The sequence below is a fragment of the Chiloscyllium plagiosum genome, unplaced genomic scaffold (genome assembly GCF_037043375.1).
Source record: "Chiloscyllium plagiosum isolate Xiang-an unplaced genomic scaffold, Cpla_swu_hap1 HiC_scaffold_6, whole genome shotgun sequence".
NCBI lineage: Eukaryota > Metazoa > Chordata > Chondrichthyes > Orectolobiformes > Hemiscylliidae > Chiloscyllium > Chiloscyllium plagiosum.
The window spans coordinates 97,933,232-97,945,525 of record NW_028270144.1 but is presented as its reverse complement, the minus strand read 5'-3'; the positions used below and the strand labels follow the sequence as shown (position 1 = coordinate 97,945,525).

General features: G+C 37.7%; 1 protein-coding gene across 5 annotated transcripts in view; it reads right to left on the bottom strand.

The window, feature by feature from the left end:
• Nucleotides 1-12,294, bottom strand: part of LOC122551068 (neurobeachin) — a 991,558-nt gene that overhangs the window by 4,153 nt on the left and 975,111 nt on the right. For all 5 annotated transcript variants that reach the window (XM_087988254.1, XM_087988250.1, XM_087988251.1 and 2 more), the window contains 3 exons: nt 10,360-10,530; nt 1,973-2,074; nt 1,599-1,795 (listed from right to left, as the gene is read on the bottom strand). In XM_087988254.1, the coding sequence (XP_087844380.1) occupies nt 1,599-1,795; nt 1,973-2,074; nt 10,360-10,530 (470 nt within the window). The remainder of the gene's footprint in view (nt 1-1,598; nt 1,796-1,972; nt 2,075-10,359; nt 10,531-12,294) is intronic.

The following is a 12,294-nucleotide window of genomic DNA, read 5'->3' as shown; positions in this document are numbered from 1 at the left end:
ATCCTGGGACAGGGGGTGGGAGGTAGAATATTGGCTTGGATTGGTTGACTGACATGATACAAAGTTTTGGGATAAATGTGTCCTTCTCTGGATGGCAAACTGTAAATAGTGAGGTGCTACAGAGTTCAGTTCTCAGACTTCAACTATTCACAATCTATATAAATAATCTGCAGGCAGGGACAGGGTGTAACTTAGCAAGATTCATGGAAGATACTGAAGTAGCTGGGAAAGCAGTCTGTGCTGAGGAGATAAAGAGTTTACAAATGGATATTGAGAGTTTGGGAGAATGGGCCAGAATCAGGCAGATGGAGTGTGAGGTTATCCGTTTTGGCCAGAAAAATAAATTATTATTTCAATGGGAAACAGATTCAAACTGTGTCAGTGCAGAGGGATCTGGGTGTCCTTGTTCATAGAAAATGGGTATACAGGTGCAGCATATAATAAGAAAGGCAAATGGAATTTTGGCATTTATTGCAAAAGGACTGGATTATTAAAGTAAAGAAGTGTTGTTACAATTATATAAAGCATTGGTGGGACCACACCTGGAATACTGTGTCCAGTTTTAGTCTCTTTACTTGAGGAAGGATGTGGTGGCATTGGAGGCAGTTCAGAGGAGGTTAACCAGATTAATTCCAGGGATGAAAGGTCTGTTGTATGATGAGTGGCTCAATAGCTGGTGCTGTACTAGTTGGAGTTCAAAAGAATGAGGGGGTATCTGATTGAGGTATATAAAATGCTGAAGGGGATTGATAAGGTGTACATTGAATGGATGTTCCCCATTGTGGGATAGTCTAGAACAAGGAGGTCATGGACACAGATTGAGAGGAGGTAGCTTCAAAACCGAAGTGAGGAGGAACTCTTTCTCTCAGACGGTTGAGAAACTATGGAACTCACTCCCCCTGAGTGCAGTAGAGGCAGAATCAAATCAACAGATTCAAGAAACAAATAGATGTGTTTCAGATGAAAAGTGGAAGAAGGGGGTATGGGGCGGAGGCAGGAAAGAGGAGTTGAGTCCAGGATAAGATCAGCTATGGTCATGTTAAATAGCAAAGAGGGCTCAAAGGGGTGAGTTGCAGACGCCTGCTCCTAATGTACCTATGTTCTTTATAAAATTATCAGTGATTCACAGCATATCAAGGAACATTGAGGTATTTCACATCATAACAATAAATAATTTGCTTTTATAATATTTCTTTGATGATTAGAAATCATTAAGTTCAGTTTGGATTAATTTTCTCCTGTATTCATTGAAGTCAGAAACTTAATTGCTGGGGGATGAAGCTCTGTAATCAGAAGCAGTTTACTTTGATAATGCCTCATCCATCAAGTTCATATATAGCACTGTGTGAACTCTACCTTAGAAGAAACTGACAGCTCAAGAGTGTTCAGCAGTAACTGGAACTTCAAAAGTTCTAAGATTGAGAATTAAAAAATAGGTTTGATCACTTGAATAAACAATTGTGGAAGAATATTACTGTTCCAACCTGATGGATAGCAAGCTGGAAAAAGTGTGAAAAATTCAAACAAATAGTCATAACCTTAAGGTCTATTATGCTATTATGGGTATGTCATGCTTTTGCATCTTGAGTGCCACTTACTCTAGTTGAATCATTGGTCTCCATCTGCCCTAATAATTTGCCATTAATGCTAAAATTACAGAATCTTCCTCGCTCGTAGTAGATGATGCAATGACCTTCACTGGATACAGAGATAAGACGTGGGTAGACACAGTTTTCTGGTCCCTCCAGGGCTCTAAGAAGATCTCCAGTAATTGTATGCACCAAACATGGCCCTTCTATTAAAAAAAACATGAACATATTCAGAAAAACCTTTAACATCTGCCAGAAAGGAATGAAATTGTTCATTCCCACTGATGAGTGGCATTTTGTGATTAAACTAGGCTTAAGGGAAAACACAGGATCATTAAAATAACAAAAGTATTAACACTTCCTGCTGAGGCATGCCTGCTCACCTTTGGCACCACTGATGACAAGTCCCAGTTCAGCGCACACAGATACAGAAACTACTTCATGGTCATGCCCAGTCAAGACAGCTCTAGGAGCAGGATAATCACCTAAAAATAAAAATCAGAGACCACATAATGTCATAAAAAATTAAAGTTAACATTTCTGGGATATTGTTTAAATGAACTTTTTATGCATATTTTACACTCTGAATTAAAGCAACATTGCCAACACTGAATAATTTTACATCCTGTTAAATATATGACACTTTTAAAATTTCAGCACTTATCGTTTTTTATTTCATACAATTACCCAAAAAGTGGGAGGGAGATATGTATCACCATTGGGGTACAGGTTTATTTCATTTCTCAGTTTGCTTTTCTTTCTCCTCTAACTGGACTGGTGAAAGAAAGTCATGAGCTGAGGTGAGAGTGTCTGCCCTTGATATACATTTGTCCACTATAGAAAAAAGAAGCCAGGGTTAAAAAAAAAAGGAGGACCAGGGGAAGCATTTCCAGTAGCTACAGCCATGCCTGACACAAAGGAAGATGATTGCGGTCACCGAAGGTCACTCACTTCATCCGGAGTCATCAAAGTACTGATTTGATTTCTGAAAAGTATATGAAATAATTTTACCAGCTGAAATGCTGAACTGGAATAGTGTAGCTAAAATAAGCCAGAATAAGGTGTCCCCACTTCTCCAACGCTTGACCTTATGGGCAGGGAATATTGCAAAATAAAAATACACCCAAAGAGTGGGAGGTGGTGAAAATATAAGAAAGCTAACCAAGTAAAATGCAAACTATTATGAAATCTAAAGCTTGGAAGCAAGATTTTTGTTGAAGAGGGTGGACCTGATTTTCGATTCCACAAGAGAAATTGAGAACATGGCATAGAAAGGATAACAGTAAGATATCTGCAACAAATGTCTAGAACCAGAAAGACCATTTAAAAATAAATTGATTATTCAGTCACAGGCAAGTCATTTCTAACTGATGTGATGAGAGGTTAGAGGTTGTATTGTGAATGCAGGCAAAGAAGGAAAGCTACTTCTTGACAATAAAAGTGGATTCTCAATTTGAATCTCTACATTTTGTGCAATTTTTTGAATTCTCAGCCCACTGTCTTGCTCAGCAGCTGAAACTATCATGCTAGAATTGTACCCCTGAGCCACACCAGGTGATGCTTAGCATTAAATTGACCACACTGCAAATTGTCATCTTACAAGATGAAAGATAATCAAATTACAGCCATTGTTATACCAGGAGATAGTTCTTGCATGCAATATTGGATGGATTAATGTGAAACATAACAAAATCTGTAGTAGGAATTTTTAAAAACAACATAGAAAGGTTCCTTTTGAAAAAGTGGTTAATAAAGACTTCAACAACATTAAAACATTGTATTCAAAATAAATAATTGAATGGAAGGTTCATATTCATGCTTGCTCATATATGACACAGATCCGATCACTTTTTCATTTTTGATATAAAACATGCCAATTCTGGACTGGCCAAATACTGGACAGTCATTAACAATGCCCGAAGGAGCAGCTGAGCAGAGTTCCCTGAGATAGGGATTCAGTAGTGCCTTTAAGGAGGCAGTCTGCATCACCTGGAGGACCAAACAAGAGAAGGACTACGAGATAGACATCCAGCAGCATCTAGAGAAACATCTGAGTGGAAGAGCCAAGATAAGTGATCAGCAGCACCCAGAGAAGGTGAGTAGAAGACCCCAAGTTAGGCAATCAGCAGCTCTTAAAAGAGCAGCGGAGTGAGCATCCTGAGCCAGAGCGAAGATTACTCTTCTCTTGATCACCCCATTTACAAAGGATCTCCAGGTCCCCATCTGGAAAGCAGGCTACCAGATTTCCTCTCTGAAATATTTCAGTTTCCTAAGAGGACTATGTGCAAGGCAGTTCCTGGCTTGCAGTGTGTGAAGTTGCTTTCAGCTGGACTTTAAATATGGCACTTGAGGCTTGAACGTACGGAGGTCCTGTCAGTGGTGACAGTTTCACCTCTCCTGCCACATGATTACATGTGAAGCATGCTAAAGAGGCTGGCTGAAAAACTAATGTATTTAGAAACAGAAGATAATACAAAAAAAAGCTGCTGTGAGCCACAATAGAACAGCTGCCATAAAACTCCCCAAAAATAACAATTTGCCTCAAGTTGGGAAATCTAGCCTTTGGATAGAGGTAAAAAAAATTAAAAGATATAACTTGCAAGAATAAGGTTTCTTAAAAAATTCCTTTTTGAAATGTACAGTTCTATAACACAATGGCTGCGTTCTTGTAAAACTCTGTGTTATGGAAAAATTGTGTTTTTGAAACAGTGCTTAAAACATTGGCACTGTAATCATGTTACAGCCAACATGTGTTTTAAAGGTTTGTGCTGTAGAAACAACATCCCCAATTTGTCAATCATATTACAGCAGATTTGTGTTGACGAAATGGGCATTATAACAGAATGACCAACATGTGTTGCTGGATAGGCCGGTATTTATTGTTCATCTCTATGTGCTGGAGGGCAGTTAAACGTCAACGACATGGCTGTACGTCTGGAGTCACACTGGGTCAGACCACATAAGGGTGGTAGATTTCCTTCCCCAAATAGATTAATAAACCAATGGGTTTTTACAACAATCAACAGTGGTTACATGATCACCATTTATCAAGCTTTTTAGTTCAGATTTTTACTGAATTTAATTCACTTGTACAAAGACTGTACTAAGTTTAACAAAAATTCATATTTAAAATTGAGTCCATATTTCTTCATCTCACATAGCGAGACTCAAATCCATAACATTTGCTTGGGGTCTGGATTACTAGTCCAGTGCTATTCACATTGCGCCACCACCTCCCCTTGAAGGAATCCTAACAGTAGTTACATGTAGAACAGAACATACAGAACAGAGAAAAGTGCCATGTAAAAATGCTTCCACAATAATAATGAGTGATTTTAATCTATATATAGATGACATGTGTCAGATTGGCAAGAGTAACCTAGAAAATGAGTTCATAGTTTTATTTGAGACCATTTCTTTGAGCGGCACATTCTCGAACCAACCATGGAACAGGCTATTCTGGACTGCATAATGAGCATTGAGACGAGATTAACCAATAACCTCATGAGGTAAAGGAGCCTTTAATTAAAAAAAAAATTCCAAGTGGCAGTGGTCAGAACATGACAGAACTTTACATTCAGTTTAAAAGGGGACAAAACGTACACTGACATTTTAAACCGGAATAAACGAAAAGCTAGCTAAAGTGAAAAATTAGATTAAAAGATAGAACAGTTGCAATGTATTGGCAGATTTTTAAGAAAATATTTAATAACACTTAGCAAAGATTTATCCTAATGAGAAAGAAAGATTTTTTGAGAAGGATGCACCTTCTAAATTCTTACTGCTAAATCCCAGTGGGGTCAGATGTAGCCTAGCTTTTAGATGGCTCAATAATAAGTCTAATTAGCCAGCAGACTAGTTCCCCACATCAGTCGAATCCTGCTGCTGACTAAATAGGTGTCAGTTTTTTCCAGAAACGTGCCACGCAGTCTAAACTGCAATTTTGCAGGCCCACCTTGCCTACTCTGGCAGGTTCCATAAATTCACAGCCCAGGAAACTATATGGCACTGTATCAGAGAAGATTGCGTTGGCCAATTACTAAGATCAGAACCAGAAACTGGATGATTACATATACAGGACATTGGTTTGGCCACAGCTACAATACTGCATGCAATTCCGGTCTTTTTAAAATTAGATTATATTCTCTACAGTGTGGAAACCAGTCCACACCGACCCTCCGAAGAGTAACCCACCCAGACCCATTTCCCTTTGACTAATGCAGCTAATACTATGGGCAATTTAGCATGGCCAATTCACCTGACCTGCACATCTTTGGATTGTGGGAGGAAACCAGGGTACGCAGAGGAAACTCATGCAGACATGGGGAGAATGTGCAAACTCCACACAACCCGAGGCATGAATCGAATCTAGATCCCTGGTGCTGTGAGGCAGCAGTGCTAACTGCTGAGCCACCGTGCCACCCCTTCCTGCTAATAGGAAACTTGAAAGGGTTCAGAAAAGATTTACAAGGATGTTGCCAGGGTTGGAGAGTTTGAGTTATAGGGAGAGGCTGAATAGGCTGGGGCTATTTTCCCTGGAGGTTCAGAGGCTGAGGGCTGACCTTATAGAGGTTTATAAAAACATGAGACACATAGATAGGGCAACAGATAAGGTTTTTTCTCCCCCAGGTGGGTGAGTCCAAAACTAGAGGACACAGGTTTAAAGTGAGAGGAGAAAAATTTAAAAGGGACCTAAGGGGCAATGTTTTCACTCAGAGGGTGGTGCATGTATGGAATGAGCTGCCAGGAAAATTGGTGGAAGCAGATACAATTACACCATTTAAAAGGCATCTGGATGGGTATATAAATAGGAAAGGGTTAGACGGATATGAGCCAAATGCAGGCAAACGGGACTAGATTTATTTAGACTATCTGGTTGGTATAGACAAGTTAGACTGAATGGTCTGTTTCCATGCTGTTCAGCTCTATGGCTCTATTACTCTACATAATGTGGCCAATGTGATCTTGAAGTGTCAATCATTGATTCATTTTCAGTTTTGTTATGGAGTTGTGAGTACCACAGAAGTTGAATGAAACAAGAAGGTATTACAAATTCGACTTACAAACAACAGAATCCTTTTAACATAGATCATAAATAATTCAACTGAAGATTAAACTAAAAGCTACTATTCTCTTTTAGGATTTATTGTCCACATAAGATACTTGTTGAAAAACTGTATAATCTCAAAGATAGTCAGAATTCAGCATTTCTTAAAAACACTGAACATTGACTGATTAAAAGCTACAAAATTGAAGCTCGGTTCCCTTATTGCTTTATATACACAGTCAGTTCTTCTATAACGCGATGTCCGTGTTCTCGTGCAACCACACATTATAGAAAAACCGTGCTTTAGAAACAGCATTTAAAGCGTTGGTACTGAAATCACGTTAGAAACAGCGTCCCCAATTCGTCAATTGCATTGCAGCCAATTTGCCATGATTAAACGCGTGTTATAATAGAACGACATGTTGACTGTAATTTTAGCAAACACTAAGATCTTAGAAAGTAAAGAAAGTCTGAGAGGACCGCAGGGCTGCTGTCTCATTAAAGAGCGGATAGGTCGTGGATTTAACCATCACACCTCAGACGAGGGGCAAGATTGAGAAAATGAGACCTTCAATAGTGTCTTCAGCTGGCATGGGAATTAAACCTGTGCTGTTGGCATCATTCTGCATCCCAGCCAGCCAACTAAGTTAACTGACCCCCAATTAAGATTTTAATAGTTCAAAGGAAATAAATATTTTCTAAACAATTTAATAATGAAATAGATTTTAGATAGAATAATCTTAAACTTTTGGAAGTATCATCTAAATGTCACATAATTGTGATTAAAACAAAGAAAGGGTGATATCACAGCAAACTGCACTGTACAAACTATGATGTAGATTGACAAGTGGCAGTGTCCACACAAGGTGTTGCTAATCTCTGTTAGGGTCGGGCCATAAGGGGGAGGCATCGAGTTGAGGTTTAATGCTGGCAAGGAAAGAAAGTGGTGAAAATAAATCAGATAGCAAGTTATCTTTTGCAGATATATTAAAACAACCTATTTGGCAAATGCATTATAATGACCTTCCTAATCCTTTTGATTAAGAATTGAAAGAGCATAAACTGGAAACTAAAACAGTTGGAAAAAGAAACCAAAATTTGAAAAAATAGTAATACTTAAAAGGTACAAATAAAATGCCATGGTTAATGGATTCCAAACACAAATGATCAGTTTTATAGATCACTTATGAAACTAAACATGATTTATACAATAATGCAATATGTAACCCCCACTCAAAACCAAAACAAAAACTGCATTGATGCACGGTGTTTGGAGCTGTCTAATGAGAAATGTCAGGTGAAATCCCTCTAATCAATGGACTTTCAGTCCCTTGGGATACAGTGAGAATTGAATTGATCCCTTCAAGAGAACTGCAGTCAAGGGCTGAATGTAATATATTGCAAGAAATGCTCTAGAGGATTCTTGACCAAGTGCAACACACCTGCCTGACAAAAAAAAGATTCAATCAGCTTATTCCAACATAAGATGTCGGAGTCTTGCAGCTCTTCAGCATAGTGCAACAGCTTCAATTAGGGAGTGCAAATTAATTTTTATCACTTTTAAATTAGTTTTTTTTTCAGTTTTAAATTGCTCCGCATCAAATTAAAGCATCTGGCACCAGATCTATCACAGTTTCAATTTTAGAACCCATAAAAGGTGATGTTAAATGACAATAGAGAGCAGCATTTATATGCAAGATTTTTTCAATGAAATGCAAATAACTCAAGCTCACCTGAATTGCAAACAACTTGTGCATTTCAGACAAACACACTATGTTCCTACACACACATTTTGTCTGAACTGCAAAGAGGAATTTTCCTCTATATTATATTTGACTATTTAAGCATTTTATTTTCCATTGTTCACCAATTATGCATTTAATAGGATAATAGTTTTAAATGAAAGACAATCAATCAGAGTGTAATATTCCATAACAAATTCTCGATTCAGTTTTTACTCCTGAAAAATAATTTTTTGCTGAGCATCTTCTGGCTCTGATTTCTCTTCAAGACAGCTTATCACTACACCTTCAATGAGACTTTATATTAAAATAGCAATTTTGGTGCTGATTATAAGCAGATCCAACTTTACATATACATGATGCCATAACTATTTGGGTAACCTGTAATTTCATTTTGTAGTCAACCACACATGGCATGTGTAACCCACCTGCTCCATTTTAATTAGTCCCTTACCTGTTTGGTAACAGATGGCATTAGTTAAAATGGATCCCTTTGAGTAAACTATGAATATAAATTATACAACAGTCTTAGTGACTGTTTTGTGATCTATTATTATTATAGACGCAATGCTTTGGGATTCAAAAGTGAGATGATGAAAACTGTTCTACTGTTGAATAAACAAACAGGTAAGGGCTGCATAACATAGAACATAATCAGATATTTTGATAAACTCCACAAGAAAGCATGAAATTGCAAGGTAGGTACGCATACTAAAATTTTAGAATCAGTTTAGTTTCATCATAAAAGAGATAGTCATCACTTTGCTTCTTCATTTATTTATTTGTGTTAACATTTAGATACGATTGTATATCTTTACCATCAACCTCGCAGGCACTTTGTGTTGCTGATCGCCAAACAAGTGAAACTGTATTAACAAGGAAAGGTGATGGGGGCATGGCAATGCCACTGAATTAATATTCCAGAGGCCCAGACTAACATTCTGGGAAAATGTGTTTAAATCCCACCACGGCAGCTAGTGGAATTTAAATACAATTAATTAACAAATCTGAAATACAAAGCTTTTCGATTGCCATAAAAACTCATTTGATTTACAAATATCCTTTTGGGAAGGAAATCTGTCATCCTTACCTTGTCTGGGCTTTATATGGCACCAGACCCACAGCATTATGGTTGACTCTTAACTGACCTCTGAAATTATCTAACAGCAACTCAGTTCAAGGACAATTTGGGATGGACATCAAATGCCTATGACACCCACATCCCATGAAAACGTTTTTTAAAAATGAATTGTGTGTTGTTTCAATGCAGTGCTTGTTGCTGCTTGCAGTGTGTTGAAATATCCGTACAACTTTGCTTTGAAATAAGGATCAGTGACGTCGTCAGATTTATTTCTAAAAATATTTCTCGTTCTCTTAAAATATTCAGTATGTCTATGTTATTGTAAAATCATAGGAAGATGTTCATTTTTAACAGGCTTTATTTCTTCTAAGTATTACAATGCTAAATCATTACTTCGCAGAAGATGAATTTGTTTTAATGAGAGTTGTGTGATGCAAGTCAATAGTAGGGTGAATGTAGTCATGTAAAATGATACCTGATTTACCATAAAATCATATTCGATAAATTATAAACTAGATCAAGTAGCTAACATTATAAATTATAAATCTTTTCCTTTGTCTTTAAAGCTTTCTGTACATGTGAAGTACATTAAATAAAACTTATTAACTCTCTTTCTCCCAATTATCATCTGCAACAAACCTTGTTTCACAGATTTAAGACACACAGTGAAACTACAAATCTTAATTAACGTCCCAATACTACTAAAAAATCATTACTGTAAATTCTAACACCTAAAACAGCTAATTATTAGTTCTGGCATTTACATTCTTTTCACTCTTTCATAGCTCTTATTATAGTTACAGGATATTTGACAAATAAAGTCTAATCATCCTGTTGTCCTATGCTTTATACAAAAATCATAACATTAAGTGACAATTCTTCTTTTCAAAGGCAACTTACTATTGTTGGGGTTGTCACCAATGATATGATGTCGGCCACTCCAGTACCACAGCAGAAGTGTAGCATCACGAGAACCTGATACAATATAACAATCTCCACCAATATAGGACTCTGATCTGGCCAAGCATGTGACCACATCCCAGTGTCCAAACACAATCTGTGTCAATTTCCCTAAAAAGATTACAAAGACAGGTTTTATTTAACTGCAGCATTAGAAAATGGATGATATGGCTATAGTATACAATGATTTGGCTCAATCTTTACAGATTGTTGTTTATAAACATGAAGTACTAAATCAGGTTTTTGATATGTTCTATTTGCAGCATTTTCGTTAATTTTAGGATGCTTGGATACTATCCAGTAGCTGTCTTTTAGTAAACCTGTGAAAAAATAAAGTTGATGTAAACATTTTAATAAATAACAACAAAAACAAGCTTTCCTTTATATTTGTGAATTGAAGGGCATACATATTCATTGGCACACTGCATTTGTGTACTAACAAGCAGCAAGTACCTCAAAGTGGAGAGATGCAGTTTTAATCTCATTCTATTGACTTTTTGATTTCAGCTATATTGCTGTAGAAAGCCACCAAATGCAAGTTAGATTGGATTATATAGGATAGACAGCACAGAAACAGACCCATTCAACTCAACTAGTTCATATATAGCAATTATGCTTCGTTACAGGCTCTTCCCACCTTTACTTATCAAACTCCACCAGCTTAATTTGTTATTTTTTTCTCACTCAAATGGATATCCAGCTTTCTCTGAAATGCACCCACACGATTCACCTCAACCACTCTCTGGTCACTAAGTTTCTCTGAGCCAGCTCTCAGAGTGAACAGGATGTCTGACACTCCTGTTTATTTTCTTTTTTCATTTTTTTAAGACACAAGTGCATGAATCTTTATTCAAATTCCACCACCAGGAAGATAGGAAAACACCCGGGTGGCCAGTGACAAGCACTGCCCTTCACATCAAAGGGCAGTGCTGAGTGATCAGAACAGTGAAGGGGAGGGACACTCCTGCTTATTTTTTTTTTACCCGGGTGGCCAGTGACAAACGCTGCCCTTATCCCCTGTTTAATTTTTTTTTCTTCTTTTTTTCTTATTAACCCCCACACTACCACCTAAGTGCGGTAGTGCTTATTTTATCCCCAGCACCCATGGTGTGTGTGCAGGTGTGAGACACAGTGAAAGACACAAGTGCATGAATCTTTATTCAAATTCCACCACCAGGAAGATAGGAAAACACCCGGGTGGCCAGTGACAAGCACTGCCCTTCACATCAAAGGGCAGTGCTGAGTGATCAGAACAGTGAAGGGGAGGGACACTCCTGTTTATTTTTTTTTTCTTTTCTTTTTTTTTTAACCCCCACACTACCACCTAAATGCGGTAGTGCTTATTTTTTTCCTCAGCACCTATAACACTCCTGTTATTTTTTTTTTAAACAGTGAAGGGGAGGGTAGGGACTAAATCAAAATAGAATTGGAGGGAGAAATGATGCACTCCACTCCCTGCGGAATCTCCTGTTTATTTTTTTTTTATTTTTTTTTTCCCACAAAGTGCACGAATCTTTATTCAAATTCCACCACCAGGAAGATAGGAAAACACCCGGGTGGCCAGTGACAAACACTGCCCTTCACATCAAAGGGCAGTGCTGAGTGATCAGAACAGTGAAGGGGAGGGACACTCCTGTTTATATCTAGTAGCCAGGATTCCCTGATCGGACTAGATTAACAACACCAATCAGGGAATTCATATTCTAAGAGGTCCACCTGACTGACTTCATTACAATCATTACAGATGGTCTCTAGTTTTGCTCTTTCCAGAAGAAACAATCTGTGACATACTCTAATAAAACTTCCATAATTTTGAAGATCTCTATTGAGGTCAACCTTCGGCCACTTCTTTTAAGAGATTAGATATACAGTCTG